The sequence below is a fragment of the Stegostoma tigrinum genome, chromosome 1 (assembly GCF_030684315.1).
Source record: "Stegostoma tigrinum isolate sSteTig4 chromosome 1, sSteTig4.hap1, whole genome shotgun sequence".
In the NCBI taxonomy this organism is placed as follows: Eukaryota; Metazoa; Chordata; class Chondrichthyes; order Orectolobiformes; family Stegostomatidae; genus Stegostoma; species Stegostoma tigrinum.
The window spans coordinates 139,252,361-139,275,036 of NC_081354.1; the positions used below are offsets into that span (position 1 = coordinate 139,252,361).

The 22,676-nt window shown below is 43.1% G+C and overlaps 1 protein-coding gene across 1 annotated transcript in view; it reads right to left on the bottom strand.

Annotated features, from left to right (window-relative positions):
* Nucleotides 1-22,676, bottom strand: part of LOC125461500 (myosin-IIIb) — a 157,001-nt gene that overhangs the window by 54,776 nt on the left and 79,549 nt on the right. The window contains exons 8-14 of the mRNA XM_048550397.2: nt 20,050-20,175; nt 14,607-14,715; nt 11,944-12,063; nt 11,160-11,260; nt 4,760-4,846; nt 4,598-4,663; nt 2,409-2,522 (exon numbers count right to left, since the gene is read on the bottom strand). Coding sequence (XP_048406354.1) covers nt 2,409-2,522; nt 4,598-4,663; nt 4,760-4,846; nt 11,160-11,260; nt 11,944-12,063; nt 14,607-14,715; nt 20,050-20,175 — 723 coding nt within the window. The remainder of the gene's footprint in view (nt 1-2,408; nt 2,523-4,597; nt 4,664-4,759; nt 4,847-11,159; nt 11,261-11,943; nt 12,064-14,606; nt 14,716-20,049; nt 20,176-22,676) is intronic.

The following is a 22,676-nucleotide window of genomic DNA, read 5'->3' on the forward strand; positions in this document are numbered from 1 at the left end:
GGTGGGTGCCTGGAACGCGTTGCCAGCGGAGGTGGTAGACACAGACATGTTAGTGTCTTTTAAGATATATTTGGACAGGTACATGGATGGGCAGGGACCAAATGGACACAGACCGTTAGAAAATAGATGACAGGTTAGGCAGAGGATCTTGATCGGCGCAGGCTTGGAGGGCCAAAGGGCCTGTTCCTGTGCTGTAGGTTTCTTTGTTTTCCAAATGTCAATGAAGTATTTTTGGAATGTAATCACGGTTATGAGCTGTGCAATGTGACCGACAGTGATTGGACAAATTAGCAAGGCTTAAAGTATGAAATTCATAACTCCTCCTCACAGTTTCACAGACAAACCCACTTCTCCAGAGTCTGCCCTGACCGTTTTTCCCTTTGCTCTTCCACATTCAATCTAACTCCTCCTGCCTGCCATCCTCTACAAGGCATTGAGTCAAAGTCATACAGCAAGGAAACAGATCTTTCAGTCCAATTCATCTGCACCAAATCATATATCCCGATCTGATCTAGTTCCATTTGCCAACATTTAGCCCATATCCCTCTAAATCCTTTCTATTCATATACCCATCCAGGAGTCTTTTAAAAGGTTGTAATTGTACCTGCCTTCACCACTTCCACTGGCAGCTCGTTCTATACACACACCACCCGCTGCATGGAAATTTACGTCAGGTCTTTTTTTTTTAAAAAATCTCTCCCCTCAAACGTATGCCCTCTACTTTTAGATTTCCCCACCCCACAAAAACGATCTTGCCAATGCACCCTACCTATATCCCTCATCATTTTACAAGCTTCTACAGAGGTCACCCCTCAGCCTCCGATGCTCCAGGGAAAAGGCCAACTCTGCCTCTCCCTCTAACCCTCTAGTCTTGGCAACATCCTTGTAATTTTCTGCACCCTCTCAACTTTAACATCCTTCCGTAGGAAGGATGACCAGAAATGTACATACTGCACTAAAAGTAGCCTCACCAAAGCCCTGTACAGGAGCAGCACGATGACCCAGTCCTATACTCAATGCACTGACCAATGAAGGCAAGTGTACCAAATGCCTTCTTCACCACCCTGTCCACCTGAGACTCCACTTTCAAGGAACTATGCACCTGCACTCCTCAGTCTCTTTGTTTGGTAACAGTCCTCAGGGCCCTACCATTAACTTTCAAGTCCTGCCCTGGTTTGCCCTACCAAAATGCAATACTTCACATTTATCTAGATTATACTCCACCTGCCACTCCTTGGCCCATTGGCCCATCTGATCAAGGTCCAATTGTACTCTGAAATAATCTTCGAGACTGTCCACTACACTACCAATTTTGATATCATCTGCTAATTTACTAACCATTCCTCCTATATTCACATTCAATATTCCCCCTCATTCTTATTATCTGCCTGGTTCAGGGCAGCATCCTGAGCAGTGCCAGAAGTCACGTGACACATACATCTAGGCTAATATTTCAATGCAGCATTCACAAACCGATCTTTGGTGCAATTTTCTGTTCCCTTAACAACATAAAAAACACAACATTTGAGCAGCTACTCACTGCCATTCAATGAACCTTGCTGCTGTGTCAACTTGTGATAACTGATCAGACTTGAAAAGCATAGTAATTAATTGCCTGTATAGGGTTTTCAAACAATAAAAGACAGGCACTATGTATTTATAAAACAGCCCTTGCCTTTAATCTCTTTAATCAGGGATGACTGATCATTCTCTTTCAGTCAGTTCACTCATGTCATACAAGTATCCACTGATATCAACTTAATAATCTGGCCTCAAAATCCTGGCAGCACAGATCTGGGCTGGATCTGAACTTCTGCCTGTCCACTGAGTGACGAGAATGGGATAGGAATTACACTGAAATACCTTGCAACAGCATTAGCAGGCTCTATAAATAAAGAGAAGATAAACTTCCAGTTGGCTTGCATAGCTGAAACTGTCTTTGAATTCAAAGATTCCCATTTTCCTATTGTCCTAGAATACGACACATTAAGATTCTCAGGTGCTCTCCAAACATTTACCTTGTAAATATTACATTGTGATATATACTCATTCTGAATGATGGGAACATTCTTCTTTACAATAGAATATGAAGTTGCTGGGGTTTGTTTCTGTGGAGGCACTGTTAATAACAATATGCTTACCAAGTAATGTTGAGGTGCATTGCTGAAGTCTGCCCATGACATTCAATATGTATTGGGATATCTTTAATGTTCATGAGGAAGTCTTTTTTATTGAAATACTCACAAAACTTTTGATTACTGGCAGCAACCATACCATATTATTCCAGAGGGAAAAAAAAATACACATTGTACCAATGAGTTCTTTGTTACCAGTGACATTGCTTTATAGTGACTAACCAACATTTTCTATTGATGTTTCTTTACAGAAATGAGAGAAAAAACACTTACCTTTCCAGCATAGTGTATCACTGTAAATCCTGCAGCACGACTCCTATCTATTTTAAAGTGTGGATTCCCTTTGAAACTACTGTTTAGTTTGTCCACAAAAGTCCTGTCAGTGGCCTGTAATGGTACATGAAAGGCATACCTAAATATCATACACATTCCAAAACAATCTTTGAGATTGCATATAATCCTGATTTTAAATGTTAACTAAATTCGCTTCAAGTCTGTACAACACATTTAAAATGATTCAGAACTCTTTGATCAGTTCATCGAGGGAACACTGAAGAAGACGTTTGACCAAAAATCAACTGAGTCATGCATGACTGAAGTTATATCAATCCTGTCAACCAGATGCATAACACTACATTTCTTTGGCTACTCATCCAGGGGGTGGTGGAAATTTTGAATACACTGCGTGGAAGGGTAGTTGAGGAAAAAAAAAACTTAAGAACTTTTAAAAAGAACCTGAATGAGCATTGAAATATCACAACGTTTGAAGCTACGGGCAAGTGATAGCCCAGGGGACTGCGTAGACCTAGAGCAAACTTTTGCCATTGCAACCTTGTTTGGTCAAAGGACATCTCTGTACTGTATGATTCTGTGACCACAACCAGGCTTTCCATGGAAGCAGAATATCTTAACTCTTTAACGGCCGAGTCAGTCGCAGTTCACGTATCACAATGAATGCAATTGAATGAAATGCAAGTATAGCTTCTTGGATACTTCAAATCATTCCAACTTGAACAGAAGATCCCAGTATTTAATCTCTAGTCTACACTGCCCCAATCCCGGGTTTATTGAAGTATCAAAAAGAAAATGATTGTCTGTCTGGTCGTGTTTTTCAATCTCTTTTCAAAATGCCTACATTTGGGCATGAAGCCAGGATAGGATAGTTACTGCCTGTGAAATCTTTACAGCTGAATGGTATGCTGGGATGTATTATTTAAACTCAATGATCAAGAAATTAAAATTCAGGAGGTGGCTCGACAGCTGAAGGCTCCAGGACAGGTCCAGAGGAGGGAAGGGTTCACTCCTGCAGCCTAAACAATGCACCTCAAAACCCTCCCTCATTTTCAATTGGCATTTTCAGTGGGAGGGGCAGGAAGGGAAGAAATTTAGGGTGGCTGCAATTAGTTTTACTTTTTTTAAAATCTGATACTCCCACATCAGTTAATATAAAATCACATTGGTTCCGTTAATGTCACATTTTCAAACTCTTACTCCAGAGTTCTCAGGGTCTGACTGGACAAAAACAAGGATGCGCTCCAGAGGTGGAAACTGCAGTCTCAAACAAGAAGCTTCAGCACTTACAGCAAAAAGACCAGGAGCCATTTGAGTATGATACCTTAAGGGGGCTTGGGGTGGCGGGGGGTCAAACACATTATCTGAAGTCTGAATGCAGTTCAAAGTAAAAACAAAACAGATGAATGGACAGATCACAGCCTTGGTTTGTTGCGCCTAATCTTACTTCTTACTAAGGGGTGGCACGGTGGCTTAGTGGTTTGCACTGCTGCCTCACAGTGGCAGGGACTTGCATTCGGTTCCACTCCCAGGTGACTATCTGGGTGGATTTGGTACACATTCTCCTCGTTTCTGTGCGGGCTTGCTCCAGTTTCCTCCCGCAGTCCGAAGATGCGCAGGTCAGGTGGATTGGCCATGATAAATTGCCCCCATCATGTCCGGGGATGCGCAAGGTGGGTTAGCCACGGGAAATGCAGGGTTACATTGACAGGGTAGGGGAATGGGTCTGGATGGGCTGCTCTTTGGAGGTTTGGTGTGGCCTCAATGGGCAGAACGGCCTGCTTCCAGACCACAGGGATTCCATAAATTTTCATATTTCACCATGCAACAATGTCTCCTGTTATGTTATTAGTTTCAGTGATATCAGAGGATGGGAAGGCCAAGCAGGAGCAGATGTTAGTAAAAAGGGAATGAGAAAAGGAGGCTTCATTCTGGCTTTTGTAAATCTAGGGGACAATTCTGAACCTCAATTCTAATGAAAGCTCATTAGTCTGCAACATTATCACTGCTTCTCCCTACAGAACTGTACCTACAGTACTGAATACTTACAGCATTTTTTGTTTTTTATTGCAGACTTTCTGCAACTGCTGAAGTTTGCTCCAGAATAACTATGGTGTCTAAAAATGTTACCAACAAACCTACAATTCTCTTTTCACTGCTTCATTCCTTACCTGCGGAAATGCACTTTGTTCATCCAACAGAGAAAACACACCAAGGGGTCTGGCTAAAAAAAGATCCTGTGCACAAGAAATTTACACATGAATAGAACGGAACATAAAATAAGGCGCTAATAATGCAACACATATTTGTAAATGCCGGTGTTTATTTTTTACCAGTATTGACTTGTTGTCCTTGTAAGTTATCGTTTCCCATTCAATTCCTTCTTCTTTGTACTCATTTTGTTGCATTATAAATATGTGCTGCAGAATAAAAATCAAGATAATAAAGTGTGAGGCTGGATGAACACAGCAGGCCAAGCAGCATCTCAGGAGCACAAAAGCTGACGTTTCGGGCCTAGACCCCTCATCAGAGAGGGGGATGGGGTGAGGGTTCTGGAATAAATAGGGAGAGGGGGGGAGGCGGACCGAAGATGGAGAGAAAAGAAGATAGGTGGAGAGAGTGTAGGTGGGGAGGGAGGGAGGGGATAGGTCAGTCCAGGGAAGACAGACAGGTCAAGGAGGTGGGATGAGGTTAGTAGGTAGCTGGGGGTGCGGCTTGGGGTGGGAGGAAGGGATGGGTGAGAGGAAGAACCGGTTAGGGAGGCAGAGACAGGTTGGACTGGTTTTGGGATGCAGTGGGTTTGGGGGGGGGGGGGAGAGAGCTGGGCTGGTTGTGTGGTGCAGTGGGGGGAGGGGACGAACTGGACTGGTTTAGGGATGCGGTGGGGGAAGGGGAGATTTTGAAACTGGTGAAGTCCACATTGATACCATATGGCTGCAGGGTTCCCAGGCGGAATACGAGTTGCTGTTCCTGCAACCTTCGGGTGGCATCATTGTGGCACTGCAGGAGGCCCATGATGGACATGTCATCTAAAGAATGGGAGGAGGAGTGGAAATGGTTTGCGACTGGGAGGTGCAGTTGTTTGTTGCGAACTGAGCGGAGGTGTTCTGCAAAGCGGTCTCCAAGCCTCCGCTTGGTTTCCCCAATGTAGAGGAAGCCACACCGGGTACAATGGATACATTATACCACATTGGCAGATGTGCAGGTGAACCTCTGCTTAATGTGGAATGTCATCTTGGGGCCTGGGATAGGGGTGAGGGAGGAGGTGTGGGGGCAAGTGTAGCACGTCCTGCGGTTGCAGGGGAAGGTGCCGGGTGTGGTGGGGTTGGAGGGCAGTGTGGAGCGAACAAGGGAGTCACGGAGAGAGTGGTCTCTCCGGAAACCAGACAGGGGTGGGGATGGAAAAATGTCTTGGGTGGTGGGGTCGGATTGTAGATGGCGGAAGTGTCGGAGGATGATGCGTTGTATCCGGAGGTTGGTGGGGTGGTGTGTGAGAACACCGGGGATCCTCTGTAGGCGGTTGTGGTGGGGGCGGGGTGTGAGGGATGTGTTGCGGGAAATGCGGGAGACACGGTCAAGGGCGTTCTCGATCACTGTGGGGGCAAAGTTGCGGTCCTTGAAGAACTTGGACATCTGGGATGTGCGGGAGTGGAACGTCTTATCGTGGGAGCAGGTGCAGCGGAGGCGGAGGAATTGGGAATAGGGGATGGAATTTTTGCAGGAGGGTGGGTGGGAGGAGGTGTATTCTCGGTAGCTGTGGGAGTCGGTGGGTTTGAAATGGACATCAGTTACAAGCTGGTTGCCTGAGATGGAGACTGAGAGGTTCAGGAAGGTGAGGGATATGCTGGAGATGGCCCAGGTGAACTGAAGGTTTGGGTGGAAGGTGTTGGTGAAGTGGATGAACTGTTCGAGCTCCTCTGGGGAGCAAGAGGTGGCGCCGATACAGTCAATGTACCGGAGGAAGAGGTGGGGTTTGGGGCCTGTGTAGGTGCGGAAGAGGGACTGTTCCACGTAACCTACAAAGAGGCAGGCATAGCTGGGGCCCATGCGGGTGCCCATGGCCACCCCCTTTGTCTGTAGGAAGTGGGAGGAGTCGAAAGAGAAGTTGTTGAGGGTGAGGACGAGTTCGGCTAGGCGGATGAGGGTGTCGGTGGAGGGGGACTGGTCGGGCCTGCGGGACAGGAAGAAGTGGAGGGCCTTGAGGCCATCTGCATGCGGAATGCAGGTGTATAGGGACTGGATGTCCATGGTGAAAATGAGGTGTTGGGGGCCAGGGAATTGGAAGTCCTGGAGGAGTTGGAGGGCGTGGGTGGTTTTCATTTGAAAAGCAAGAGTGATACACACACACACACACCCCTCGTACAAGCGGGTGTTGACGTGCTCACTGAGCTGCTAAGTCTCTTTGCCGGCATTACGCCACCATGCTAGGCAACATCATCAGTGCACCTCCAGGGGAGCACTGGTATTCTGCCCTGCTTGCTATTTGTGCCTCGTTTTTTTGGGGTGGATGGTATTACTTCTGGATTTGTTTCTTAGTTGTTGGTATATGGGTTCCAGTTCCACATGTTTGTTAATGAAGTTCTGGTTTGAGTGCCATGTCTCCAGGAATTCTTGAGCATGTCTTTGCCGGGCTTATCCTAAGATGGGTGTGTCCCAGTCGAATCGGCATCCCTCTTTTCCCATGTGTATTGAAACGAGTGATAGTTGGCCATGTCTCTTGGCAGCTGGTTAGTGTTCGTGAATTCTGATGGTTAGTTTCCTTCCTGTTTACCCTATATAATGTTTTTGGCAGTCTTTGCATGGTACCTTGTAGATAACTTTGGTTCTGTTAGCTGTGTTTGTCAGATCCTTGGCTCTGGCCAGAATAAGTATTATTTACAAGACACCATGCAAAGACTGCCAAAACTATTACATAGGGTAAACCAGAAGGAAGCTAGCCATCAGGATTCACAAAAATTAACTAGCTACCAAGGGACATGACCCAACTAGCAATCATTTCAATACACATGGACAAAGAGGGACACCAATTTGACAGGGACAACGTAGCCATCCTAGGGCAAGCCAAGCAACAGAATTCCCGGAGGCCTGGCAGTCAAATTGGAACTCCATTAACGAACACGTAGAACTGGACCCCATATACTAATCACTAAGAAACAAGTCCAGAAGTGATGCCACCCACCCCAACAAACCAACGTACACAAATAGTAAGCAGGACAGAACACCGATGCTTCACCGGAGGTGCAATGATGATGTTGCCTAGCAGGGTGATGAAACTTCTGTGAACAAACTTACCAGCTCAGCAAGCAAGTCAACAATCCAAGCTACAAATCTTCTCAAAAACCTTGACCTCCTACAAGACAATTAGTGCCTGGAATGGGCGATATGCTCCTGTGTGTTGTGACTACTGAATCATATACTTCTAAGGGGATTGCAAACAGTAATTAGGAATCAGATAACAAGGTGAGCCAGAAATCAACCAGAAAGGGCACTGAGGAGGCTAAACAGAATTGAAATGGAATCAAACAGGACGGAGAGATGTATTTGCATCAGGAAGAATCTGGTGGTATCAATGATCAGTCCATTGTGTTGTACAACTTTTGAGCTGGTAAATTTGTTGCCAGATTAGAACCATGACCCTAAAACTAGTTCTAGACTAGAAGCACAGAACCTGTTAATCAAAGAACATGACCAGATAGAGGCATACATGGTGGAAAGGCAGCTGAGATTCACTATTTCTAAGGAGAACTTCATGTGGTGAAGACAGGGCCAGGTGAAAAATGAAGCCATGAGCTGAGGTCACTAGAGAATCAATCAAGGTCGGCGTCAGACATGAGGGACAAAATGAAATCCGTTCTGTGCAGCCCTGTACAAAATTCTATTTCATTGCCATCAGTAAATCCATCATGACCCTGCTTCTTCTTCATTCTGTTCTCCTGAAACCCTCCAACTCATGTCACAAGGAAGCCAAGTGTTTATAGCCCATCTCATTGGAGGTGGTACTGAAAAGTTACTAATTAAACATAGTAAAGTATGGGCTGGGTCATTCAGTTGTAAGCGAATTTTCACAGCGTGATTGGTCATAATGAGTCCCAAACAAACTCTGCACAGAAAATTTCTCTTCACAAAAGGCAGGCGCTTACAAAATTTAATTAATTATTTCTCCAGCCCCAGTGTTCTACTATAATGTAACTCAACAGTAAGGAGAAGAGGCCATTTAGGTCCTTAAACCTGCCATGGCCGGCGTGGATGATCTGATTATAGCTTTAGCCCAATTTCCTGCATACCCCCAATGCCCTCCGAGACGCTGGTTAGTCAATAAATATTTCTGCCTTTTAAAAAAAAAAATAACCCAATCTGCATCAACCTTTGGGGAAGAAAGGTCCACAGATTCGTAACAATGAGAACAACATTCTCATCTCCACCTCATACAGGAGGCCTTGGTGCTTGAATAGATAGATTTCTTTTTGGCCAGTGCAGACTCAATGGGTGGAGGGCTTTCTTCCAGGGCTGCAGACCTCTGCGCCATCTTATTTTTAAACACATTTTCTAGTTTTTGAGATAACAAAGTGTACAGCTGGATGAACACAACAGGCCAGGCAGCATCAGAGGAGCAGGAAAGCTGACATTTCGGGTGTGGGCCCTTCTTCAGGGGAAAAAAAAGGTTATTTTTCTGAAGAAGGGTCCAGACCCGAAATGTCAGCTTTCCTGCCCCTCTGACGCTGCGTGGCCTGTTGTGTTCATCCAGCCCTACACCTGGTTATCTCAAATTCTCCAGCATCAGCAGTTCCGACTATCTCTAGTTCTTGACATGCCTGCGAGAGAAGACATTCCTTCAGAATCTGTCCTGTCAAATTCACTCACTATCTTCTGTTTCAATAAAATCACCTCTCATTATTCTGAATTCTAATGAGTTCAGAACCAGCCTTATTCTTATAATCTTTCCCAGTTAAGCAACCCTAGGATACTGTCCCCAACACTAGGAAAGTTGAATAAACATTCTTTTTATCCTGTCTCTTAACCCTAAATTTCTGAGTTTCACTTTCTTTGATAGGTTAGAATAAAGCCTTTTACATCATTGCATTTTGCTCCTAACTCTGTAAGTTGCTGACCCTTGAGTTTGATCCCAACTCTTTTTAAAATTACATATGGAATCAATACACATCACTTTTTTCAGGTAGGTCATCCCAAATCCCAATAACTCAATGAAGATGTTTCTCCTTATTGTCTCTCTTAGATTTTTTTTCCTCAATAAGCTTGAATCAATAGCCTTTAGTTTATTGATCCATTTGCCACAGAGAATACTTCTTGTTATTTACTCCACAAAACATTTTAGTCATCATATTAACTTCTCCTGGTCACCTCTTAACTTTGTCTACTGTCAGGATAAGAGTTCATTCCAGCATCTCCTTGAGATGAAAGTGATAGGACACCATACTCCTGTACCTTTGGATAAAGTGATAAAGGAATCCTGCCCATGTGGCCTGTCTTACAGCAATTTAACACTGGGAGCAGTGTTGATGATTGAAGGCAGGACAAGACATCCACCAGTTGGATTTTAAATGTGCCTCCTGCCTTTGAATTATACATAGCGGAGTATAACATGCAGCCTCTGTAGCTGAAATCCCTCACATTTGCTAACACCCTGGTAAACCTCCACTATACCGTAATGTCCATACGTCTTACATGAAGTGTTGCACTAAGTATTGTGAATAATTCACTACGAGCCCAGCAAGATCTAGTGATGACTTTGATGAGAATTTCCTCTCTTGTAAAGGCTGTGCAAATCTGTTTATTTTAGAGCACTGTCAGTTATCACAAGGGAAGTATGTGATGTACAGGGGTGAGGGTGGGGGGAAAGAGTTTGGGAATATAAGACTCAGAAATAGTAAGAACTGCAGACGCTGGAGTCAGAGACAACTCAGTGTAGGGTTGGATGAACACAGCAGGCCAGGCAGCTCACAGGGGCAGGAAAGTTGACACTTTAGGTCAGGACCTTTCTTCAGAAGGCTGTAAGGCAGGCGTTTTTGTGACTGCACTAACTTGTGATGTCAGATTATTGGTATTGTGATCCAGTATATGTGCCAATCTGAAAGGCAACACAGCCCACTGGTATAGGGGATAAGTTCTCATCAATTCAATTACTTTCCCAGGTAACTACAACGCACTCTCTGAAGAATCGTGGAATCACCGATAGCAACACTGACTTTTTTCTGTCATTACTATCAGAAAATCTGGCCCATAATGGCAGCTAAGACATGGGCATAATACAAGCAAATATAATGCTTCTTCACAAATTAAATGATTGCAAGAGTATTAATATGTACTACACTTTAAAATTCAGTGAAGCTTGTTATTTTTCCTTTCTCACATATAGTTCTAGCATTTTAAGCAAACGTCAAAAATTGATTTCTTTTTGCTTCATTAAGTTTTTTTGTGATAAATTGTTTATGATCTTTTGCATTCCTGAGAAATAAAGGAGCCTTTAGTACTAACAGTGGGGACATTCCTGCCACAAATTATGCTCGAAATTCTATATATTCCATATATAAAATCATTAATTCCTTTTTAAAACTCTAGAACCCATTTAGCAAATCTATTTGCAGTTTAACACTGGTATTGCAATTTTTAATTGATGGAAAAACTGGCCAGAGGCTATTCTATTTTAAATGTTATAAGGTATTTAAAATCTGATGTTCCACTTGTAACTACAATTTAAGATTGAAGTTTACTTACATGATTGAAGAAATATTGAAGCTGTTCATTTGCCAAGTTAATACACATCTGTTCATATCTGTTCACTGCAAAGTTTTCAAATCCAAAAATATCTAGAATACCTAAAAAAAAGTTAATAATACAATTGTCAACCAATTAATAATTTAAATGTAGACAGAGGTTTCTGATAAGTGGTATCACAAAAAAAATGCACCATTCCATTTTACATTGCTACTCTTCCCAAAAGCAAATGAGCAAAAATATTCTAAATAGCAAAACAATGCCCTTTCTTTTTATTTATTCATGGCATATGGGTATGGCTGGCTAGGCCAGCACTTTTTTTTAAAAAAGTCCATCCCTAATTGCCCTAAAGGCAGTTTTGAATCAACCACATTGCAGTGTGTCTGGAGTCACATGCAGTCTAGGCTGGGTAAGGGTGACAGATTTCCCTCCCTGAGGTATAGTAATAAACCGGATTTTTTTTTACAACAATCAGTAGTGATTATAGAGTCAAGTTAGGTTTTTTTTTGCATTCCAGGCTTTTATTGAATAAAACCATCACTATCTACCATGGTGGGATTTGAACCCACATCCCCAGAATATTAGCCTCAGCCTCAGGATTACTAGTCCAGTGACATTAACATGACACTACCACCTCCCCTCACTACCTGGGGGATTTAACTGCCTGTTAAGAATAGAAATGGTATTGACTGGTGCACCAGTAGCTTTAGAAAAACCAAGACAATTTTTCTATGCGCAGCTTAACTCATCATGATTTAGAAATGAGAGAGACAGTATTACATACCTATCTCCTGGAGTTCTGTTGTATACACATCCTCCTTTGGAGCCAGTAGCTGGTTGACTTTGCTGACTATCCAACCAAAAATTCTGCCATAAGCAACCTTAGCAATAGAGTCTCTGGCATCTATAATCATATTTAAAACAGACATTAAAAAAAACACAGCCAGTCACCCATAATCCCAAATCAGGGTCCGTTCTGAACAATATGTTGACCAACAAGGGTATTACAGATCCACAGAATTCAAAAACTTTTATTTATGCATCTCTTTCACTAGCTCTGGAGGGGGGTCACTGGACCAGATTGAGCTCTGCAAATGCTGCCAGACCTGCTGAGATTTTCCAGCCATTTCTGTTTGCGTCTCTTAAGCCACCATGCCTCTGAATTCTATCTAGACCCTTCCAGATTTCCCAAACCTCTGTCGTCAAAATTCAGCTCTTTGACTAAACCTTTCCTTGCTTTCAACTTTTGTTCTTTTCTTTAAAACAACAACAAACGTGAAACAATGTGAAAAACCTTTCCACGTTATCACCACATTAAGGCTACAACATTGATATTTTTTCTAACAATGTGGAAGATTGCCCAGTTTATGTCTCACATGTAAAATGCGGGACAAATCTAATCCAGGCAAATACTTCCCAAATCAGCCTACTCTTGATCATCAGTAAAGTGATGGAAGGTGTCATCAACTGTGCTATCAAGCAGCACCTGCTCAGTGATACCTAGTTTGGGGGTCTACCAGGGCCACTCACCTGCTGACCTCAAACATGGACAGAACAGCTAAATTCCAGAAGTGAGATGAGTGTGAGACTGCCACCAATATGAAGGGCATATATGAATGCGTGCGGTGTCGATGAATCCTAGCAAAAATGGAGTTAATGCAAGAAAAGCTCTGTTGGTTGGAGTTATTCCTAGCAGAGCAAGGTGGTTGTTGGAGGTCAGTCATCTCAGCTCCAGGGCATCTCTGGAAGAGCTCCTCGGGGTAGACCGAAACAGCTTCAGCTGCTTCATCAGTGACCCTCCCTCCATCATAAAAGGTCAAAAGTTAGGATATTTGCCAATAATTGCACAATGTTCAGCACCATTCAGACTTTCTTCATTGTCTGAGGAATTGAAAGTCCAAATGCAGCAAAACCTAGACAAGTGTGAACATCTGCATGTTGCCCTCCAGCCACTCACCATCCTAACTTGGAAACAGGTCACTGTTCTGTCAGTGTCACTGGGTCAAAAGTACTGTAATTCCCTTCATAGGGGCAATGCGAGACTACTTGCACCAAATGGACCGCAGTGGTTAAAGAGGGTTACTCAATCACCTAGAGAAAAATATATGCTGGCCCAGCAAGTGACACCACATCCCACGAATGATTAAAAAAAAACTCTGACCAACAGCAGGTCAAACGGAAAACTGAAAACTCCTCCATGGTAAAGAGCCAGGTCCCAAATCTATCCCAGCTAGTACAGGCCTTATGCTGTTGGCACCAAAGTGATCCACAGTAGCTATGTGGCCAAATGAGCTGCATGGAGTCAATACGTTTTTTACTTTCCTGTTGGAGCCTTGAGCAATGGATATTGACGGCAAAGGCTTAAATTTCTTTCCATCACATGGCTGACCAGAAATCTCCCTCCTCTTACTGCCCATCATTAGTGCATGCAGGAATGATTTACACTTCGCCAGGATGGCTGCATTATGAATACTTCCTTATCCAAGAAGCTCTCAGTGAGATTTGAACCCAGAACGTCTGACTTTGAGCAAGAGGCATTACCCAGTGCACGACAAGACCTCCATTCAACACAAAATAAACGGATGTGTTGCAGGGATTGCTATTTTCTTTGCATGTATTTGGTTTCAAACCTGTTATGCTTCTTTTCCCAGTTCTAATAATAGATCAAGTAGAAATGTCAACTCTGCCTGACCCATTGGGTGTGTCCAGTGTCTTGTTTTTAATGTCAGACTTCCAGCATCCACAGTTTGCTTTTGTTTTGGGATGCTGTCAAAAGTGACTTTTGTACATGGTTGTTGGGCATTAAGATGGCATATCGTAGTGAAGGTTATGCTAATTGTAATGAGAGTGGATATTGAGTGCAGTGGTAAACATGTCAAGAGGTTGAGCTGTTTGGTTCTCAAAGGGCATTCTCAAATGCCAAGTTTCTGTCGTGCTGACAGGATTTAATCACTCTCCTTACTTGAGGCTGATAAGATAGATGGGATGATAAGGGGTCGGGGTGAACAGGTTTGCGGACTCCCCAGCTCACATCGAACACCAGCAAGTTAGCTGTCCGAAAAGGCATGGCAAGTGTCACAAGTCAGGCTACTTTGTTGATGTTTATACTTGACAGCGAAGAGAGCTGAAGAGGACACAACAGCAGTAATATTGTTTGTTTTGTCTGCTCCCTAACACAATGCGAACTCATCTGAAGGTATTTCTTTCAACACAAGCTAATGATTGAATCGAGGTCCTTTTCTTTTCTATATGGCTCACATTCTAATTTGCTCAAAGGACTAAATAATTGAGTAGACAGCAGCTTTTCTGACCCAATTAAACTTAGTCAGCAAACTAGTTCAAATATATTACTAGGCTGTGAAATATTAAAACTCCTGCATTTAAACTGCAGTTTACTGCAGCTGGAAACCCTATCAAACACTGCCAGATTAAAACATTTGTTCCTACCTTCAGCTTGCTGCTTGCTGTGATATCGCTGAATAGATTCTCCTCGAGTAACCGCCATTGTACAAATCAAACACTTTAACAGTTCTTCCTCCTCAACACCAAACTGACCCTGTTGAATTTAATAGTGAAAAGAGTATCATTCAGGATGGTCAGATCAAATACAACAGGGATTAGTTCGGCTTAGCACCAGCATTAGAATTGTTGCAGTCAGTAGCAGCATAGACTGTTGCTCATCTTACTACCACCCTCCTATATACACACACATTTATATTTGGCAAATGTAAACTCCTGTGTAACTCATACAATTCCACATTAGCTTCTTTTTAAACATTGCTGCTGAAATTACAAAATTAATACCATCAACACATACCACTTGGCCACACAGATACAGACTTTCCACTTCACCACCCAACTTCCCGTGTTCCAGCACAACTGGAGACTCCTATTCCTATGTTTCCTTTGTTCAACTGCCTTTGAAAACAAATCAACTGGCTTTGAAATATTAATGTGATTTTTTTGTCCTGGTCCTGTCAGCGTAACGCCAATATTTGTGACCCTAAATGATTGGTGTTCTCATCTTGGTCCTTCAATATTTTTTTTTATAGGAAGAAGGTTCAAGGGCATGGCAGGATATGCGAGGTAGACAGAAGCTATTCTCACCTTCTGCTGGCCAGCCTCCTATCCGACACCCTCCATAAAATTGAGCTTACCCAAAATTCTGCTGATTTCTAAACCACACCAAATCCCATTCACCCAAACCTGCATTTGCTGACTACACTGGCTCCTAGTGTGACAATCAACACAATACACTCAATTTTCAAATTCTTTGCTTTCAAGTTGCTACCTGTCCTCACCACGCAGTATCTTTGGGCATTTCTTCAGACACCCGTAACCTTCCACTTTTTCCAACTCCCTGTTTACAATGCATCATCATGGTTGATAGTCATGCCTTCCCCTCAATTATTTTTATAGAATACCTCCAGCATGGAAACAGGCCATTTGGCCCAACAAGTCCACACTGACTCTCCAAAGAGTATCCCATCCAGACCCATCCCCCTACCCTATCCCTATAACCATCTATTTCCCCAAGACTAACCCATCTCATCTACACATCCCTGGACACTAGGGATAGTTTAGCATTGCCAATCTACCTAACCTGCACATACAACAGAACAGCACAGTACAGGCCCTTCAGCCCACGATGTTGTGCTGAGCTTTTACCCTAATCCTAAAGTCTATCTAACCTCCACCGCTACCTTATACTATCATCCATATGCCTAACCAATAGCCACTTAAATGCCCCTAATGAGGCTGACTCCACTACCCTCTCCGACAATGCATTCCACACCCCTACCACTCTGAGTAAAGAACCTACCTGTGACATCTCCCCGACGACTACCTCCGTTCACTTTAAAACTAAGTCCTCTTGTAAAAGCTACCTCCACCCTAGGAAAAAGTCTCTGGCTGTTTATCTATACCTCTGATCATTTTGTATACCTCTATCAAGTCACCTCTTACCCTTGTCGTTCTAAAGAGAAAAGCCCTAGCTCTCTCAAGCTTTCCTCCTACGACCTTCCCTCCATTCCAGGCAACATCCTGATAAATCTCCTCTGCACCTTTTCTAATGCTTCCACACCTTTCCTGTAATGAGGCCACCAGAACTGGACACAATACTCCAGATGTGGCCGAATCAGGCTTTTGTGTAGCTGGAGCATAACTTCACAGCTCTTGAACTCAATCCCTCTATTAATGAAAGCTAACACACCATACGCCTTCTTAACATCTCTATCCACCTGGGCGGCAGCTTTTAGGGAACAGTGAACATGAACCCCAAAATCCCTCTGCTCCTCCACACTGCCAAGAATCTTTCTGATAACCCTGTATTCTGCTTTCAAAATTTGACGTTCCAAAACGAACCACCTCACACTTTTGAGGGTTAAACTCCATCTGCCACTTGTCAGCCCAGCTCTGCATCCTATCAATGTCTTTTGTAACCTAGAACAGCCCTCTGCACGATCGACAACGTGACCCACCTCTGTAGCGTCCACGAACTTGCTAATCCACCCTTCCACTCCTACATCCAAATCATTTACAAAAATCACAAAAAGAAGAGGACCCAGAACAGATCCTCATGGTACACCACTCGTAACTGAGCACCATGTTGAATATTTTCCGCCCACTACCACCCTTCTTCTAAGGGTCAGCCAATGCTGAATCCAGTCTGCCACATTTCCCCCTATCCCATGCCTCCTTACCTTCTGCATGAGCCTACCATGGGGAACTTTATCAAACACCTTACTTAAATCCAGGAATACCACATCCACTGCTCTACCTTCATCCATGTGTTCATTCACCTCTTCAAAGAATTCAATAAGGTTTGAGAGGCATGATCCACCTCTCAAATCCATGCTGTACATCTTTGGCCTATGGGAGGAAACCGAAGCATCTGGAGAAAACCCATGCAGACTCTGGAAGAATGTGCAAACTTCGCACACAGTCGCCAGAGGCTAGAATTGAACCTGGGTCCCTGGCATCGTGAGGCAGCAGTGTTAACCACTGAGCCACCACGCCGTAATCTGAAATAGAATTCACTGCTTTGATAAACCTGCCCTAATGTTTCATTTAGCTTCGTGGCAACTGTTTTCAGATGATGCCCTTGTGAGCATCTTGGGTGGTTTTACTATCTTAAAGGTAGCATATAAATAAAATTTGTTCTGGAAGTGTGGTAGAGAGAAAGGTTGATCTCTTTGTAAAGTGTTATGCAATTTATATACTGAACAGATGGACAGAGAAGCATCAAATGATTTGCTACCAATATTATTTTATAAAAGGTTGAGAAAAGTAAAAGTCAGCATGTGCTGAGCAGTCACTTTGGTAAGGTCATTGTAGTTTTGTTGTGTGTTTCTGATCAATGTTGTCCTTGCCATGGCGCCTCTGGAGTGAGTGTATATATTCATTACACCGAATACATACATAGTGTTCATTTGAAGACTGCTTTTGATAGCTCACTAGATAATGACAATGAAAATACCGAGGTTAAGGAAAGATACCTTGAATTCGCAGTGCAAAGAAAAGGATAGATGTTTAAGTTTTCACATAAATATTTGTCAGTTAACTGATATTGAATGCTTGGCTACATTTATAAAAAAAACTAGCTTGTTCTGGAGCCCATTTAAGTTTGTAAGGAAATTGGTGATTGTTTTGCTATCATGTCTATATCCTATGAGAAATGTACCTTGGTAGCGGTCGAAGAAAAACATTTACAAAAACCCATCATCCTTGTCCGATAACCAATTCGGAGAAACTTAAATCAGCAACGTGAATGGAGTGCGAAAAATTAATTAATAATTCAAAAGAAAAACACAGACTTTAATCCACTGCTATCCTCTATATTTATTGAAAACAGACAAAGGAGATGGGCATTAACAGCATCCACCTTGTGGAAGAGGGAGTGATATTTTTAATCAATGCTGAGAGAATATTTCCTGATCAATGTGTTTTTAGTTCAGGTTTTCATGCCAATCTTTAATGTTTAGCAAAGTGAGGACAAAATTCAAGATTAGGCGGAAGAATGGCAACATCCTGGTAGTTATGATGGAAGTGTTAAGGTTCGTGGGACAGTGGACAAATGGGGAGGAGGCCATGATCAACAGTGGGAAGCGTCACTACCTCTGCGCCTGAAACTCCACACTGGAGTCTTCTGCTATGACTTGTTGACATTGACAGTCAACCTGTTTTGCCAGTCTGTGAATTCTTTCAATATGCCTGGTGAGACAAGGATGGCCTCCCAGACACTCTCCTGCAGATACCTCAGTGCTTTGCCAATAACCCATGGCCCAACCCTTGGAAACATGGACAAGAAAAAGGATGGACAATTGAGAGGCCTATCGGAGGGCAGTTGTGACTGAAGCATCCTTGGTAAACTATTCAGAGTTCTAGAAGTAGTTGTCACAGATTTTCCTGCTCTTCCCCCTCTTGTTGCTGGCCAATGGTGGTACAAGGCCATGCCTAAAGAAAGTGAGCTTGGTAGCATCCGGCTGATGTTAGCCAACCAGATACTGGCTTTGGGCTGGGGTTGGTACTGCAAAGTTCGTCTGAAATAGTACAAGCAGCAGAAGCACTATTTGCAAATGCCAATTGTTTACTTGATAATTTCGCTAAAGGCAGATGACTTGTGGGATACACTGAATGCAGTCACATCCTAACAAAAGCATGAACCAAAAAGAGAAGGCGTGCAAGAAATTTTGATTTCAATACTGAAAAAAGGACGAAGGATTCATAAAGCCAGCCCATTTCTGAAACAAAATGGAACCAGTGATTAAAAAAGAGCAAAGTTGGTGAGATGGGAGCATTTTAGATGCTTTGCTGAAAATTTGCAATGCCATTCTTGACATTTCAATCCAAGCACAAGTACAATTTCCCTGATGAAACTTGCTGCAAAGGTAGATTTCTTAGAGGGCAAAGGTGGTACTGGAGTCATTCCATTAGGTGTACCTGCTGTAGTACCAAGGCTGGCGGTATTGGGTGCCAGAGTGCTAGTTTGCAATGACAGGAACTGAGGGAGAAAAGTTTGAAGAATTGACAATTGCAGAAGTTGGAATAATGGTTGTAGGTTCTGAAGTCAGTGCACATGAAGTACTGGCAGGTGAAGCAAGAGTTGGAGCTGGAGCTGCTGTAGTATTTAAAAGGGCTTTACATGTCGTCAGGTTTGTGCATTTTTTGATGCCTCCAATGAACGAACACATTTCTCCACTGCACTTTCATAGACTATCCACAGGCAGCTCAAACTGGCATTTGTGCTCAAAATTGCATCCTACTGCTGCCATTTGTGTGGGTGTTCTTTGGGCTGAATACGTTGCGTAAATGAGTTCAGTTGTGTAGTTTAGGTGGATTGGCCAAGATAAATTGGCCCATAATATCTAGTGATATGCAGCTAAGGGGATCAGCCATGGTAAATGTGGTGTTATGGGGCAGAGCAGGGGCTAGGTCAGGGTGATATGGTCTTTGTGGCAGCACGGTAGCTCAGTGGTTAGCACAGCTGCTTTGCAGTGCCAGGGACCTGGGTTCAATTCCACCCTCGGGTGACTATCTACATGGAGTTTGCACATTCTCCTCGAGTCCGGGTGGGTTTCCTCCAACAGTCCAAAGATGGCAGGTTAGTTGGATAGGCCATGCTAAACTGCCTGTAGTGTTCAGGGATGTGTAGATTAGGTGGGTTATATGGGGATGGGTCTGGGTGGGATGCTCTGAGGGTCAGTGTGGGCTTTTGGGCTGAAGTGCCTGTTTCCACACTGGAGAGATTCTAAGTATTTTCTGATTTAACGTATGTAAAAAGTCAGCGTTATTATTATACAGCAAACACCATCCTCACACAAGGGAAATTCACATTCCTTTAGCTTCTTTGTTTTAATTCAGTGGAATTCCATATCAAACAGAAACTTACTGCTGCAGCTTTCAGCCATCCCTTTGACTGATCCGTTACTTTAAGGATTCCATTCTCTTGAGGCTCATAAATGATATTGCCTAATGATAGGATTCCTGCCAGTATTGTCATCATGTCAACCTGCTCCTATAGTGAAAATGGTGAAGGAGAGAGTCAGATTATTTTTAAACTTGGTAAAATGGTACAAGTTAACACCTTCCAAAACAATCCAATATGATGTTAAATAGTGATAATGGGAACTGCAGATGCTGGAGAATCCAAGATAATAAAATGTGAGGCTGGATGAACACAGCAGGCCCAGCAGCATCTCAGGAGCTCAAAAGCTGACATTTCGGGCCTAGACCCTTCATCAGAGAGGGGGATGGGGAGAGGGTTCTGGAATAAATAGGGAGAGAGGGGGAGGCGGACCGAAGACCTCCCTACCTCCCCACCTATACTCTCCTCTCCACCTATCTTCTTTTCTCTCCATCTTCGGTCCGCCTCCCCCTCTCTCCCTATTTGTTCCAGAACCCTCACCCCATCCCCCTCTCTGATGAAGGGTCTAGGCCCGAAATGTCAGCTTTTGTGCTCCTGAGATGCTGCTGGGCCTGCTGTGTTCATCCAGCCTCACATTTCATTATGATGTTAAATAGACTGCTGTTACTGTGATTACTTATGGTACACATTGGCATGGAGTTTAATTCTCATTGTAATATGAAGTACAGAGACATTAATCTTCCAAATGTTCTATTATATCTGCTTTCAGTTGCTGTAATAAATAAACTGACGCTTTTGGCACATCTTTCCAATTTAAAAAAAACCATTTAATACACTCCAGCTCCACGTCAGTTTGCTGCTTTAGGAAATTGTGGAAATAAGAAAAGGCAATTTTGACCAACAAACGTGCTTAAGTTTAGAATTAAACAAATCAATTATTTGGTCCCTATCAACCTATTCCCTCTTTCTGCACAACTACAAGGCTCTCTCTTGGGACAAACTGCTGAAAAATTACAACTCTGAGTGGGAGAGGGGGAGTGGGTGAGAGGGAGCAGGAGCATGTTTGGAGAACTTTCATTTCTCTCACCTTTCAGTTCTTGTCACAGTTACCCTTTCAAATGAAGAAAATGCTTATTCTCAGCACGTGCTCACAATGGGTAGGACAGCTGAAGCTAAATTTTAATGGCTTAGCAGCTTGTGGTAATTACATCCAAGTACATTAAGCACAATTAACATCAACCAGTATTGAAAAGTATGAAAACTTGTTGATATTTTAAGTACTTATGTCAGGCTATCACATGAAGGTCATTCTCAAAATTTAAATATGCCTTGGTTTTACGCTTGAGTTAAAAGGTAGCCAGTTGTGAGGTGGACCAATGCCTGAGCTAGAAACTGTGTGGGAGGAAGATGTAATCACTCAGGGAGAAGAATTGACCGAAGACATCTATTCTGGGCAATACAAGGATAGGGCGTGCGCATGTGTACACACACACACACACGAGCAGGTCACTGACAGCCTAACCACCATTACACAAGTCACATCCATTACAACGAGAGATAGTAAGAACTGCTGATACTGGAGTCAGAGACAACAGTGTGAAGCTGGATGAACACAGCACGCCAGGCAGCAGAGGAGCAGGAAAGCTGACATTTCGGGTCAGGGACCCTTCACCTGGCAGTAGGATATGACCACATGTAGGTGCTCTTACATAACAACAGTGAGATCGACAACTCAATTGAATGATCTTATTTAAGGCATTGCCTTACATGACAAGGGACTAGGATCAGTAAGACAGCCACAAGCCTCTAGGATATCAGAGATAATAGGAACTGCAGATGCTGGAGAATCTGAGATAACAAAGTGTGGAGCTGAATGAGCACAGCAGGCCAAGCAGCATCTCAGGAGCCCAAAGCTGATGTTTTGGGCTGAGATCCTTCATCAGAAATGATTTCTGATGAAGGGTCTAGGCCCGAAACATCAGCTTTCCTGCTCCTAAGATGCTGCTTAGCCTGCTGTGTTCATCCAGCTCTACACCTTGGTTTCTCAGTAGGAACTGCAGATTCTCCAGCATCTGCAGTTCCTACTATCTGTTAATTCCATCCTTATAAAGCAAAGAACATTTTAGTCAGTCTTTATTTTAAATCACCCGATTTTTCTCTACAGTGCATGCAAAAATGGGTGCATTCTCAATTCTTTTCCTCATTCACATTTAAGAGATCACACTTTGAATTAGTCCCATAACTTGAGTACTGTGAAAGGCAAGCATGTTTTGTTGATGCTTTTTGTTTTGCACTCAAGAAATTTTGCAAGAAATACCAATTCAAGGGAAAATAATCATTTATACAGCATGAAAAGGGAGTGCTAATGGGTTGACAACTAAGCCAATTTAGAATGAGCAGTCAGACTCACAATATGATGAACTTTCATCTACTGGAAGCTACATAACATAGCACCCAATTGTTTATTAAAAAAAGGAGGAACAAAATGCACAGTGACTGTTTCAACTCAGCAAAACAGGATTTCAGTCATTTGCTGGTTCATTTCTTAAGGCAACCCCCTGACCAATCAGTCAACCTACCTTGATTAGATTGGTTTTAAAAAGCCTGGCTCTTAAATGTCCATCAGAATCAACATGTATAATCTCTCTTGG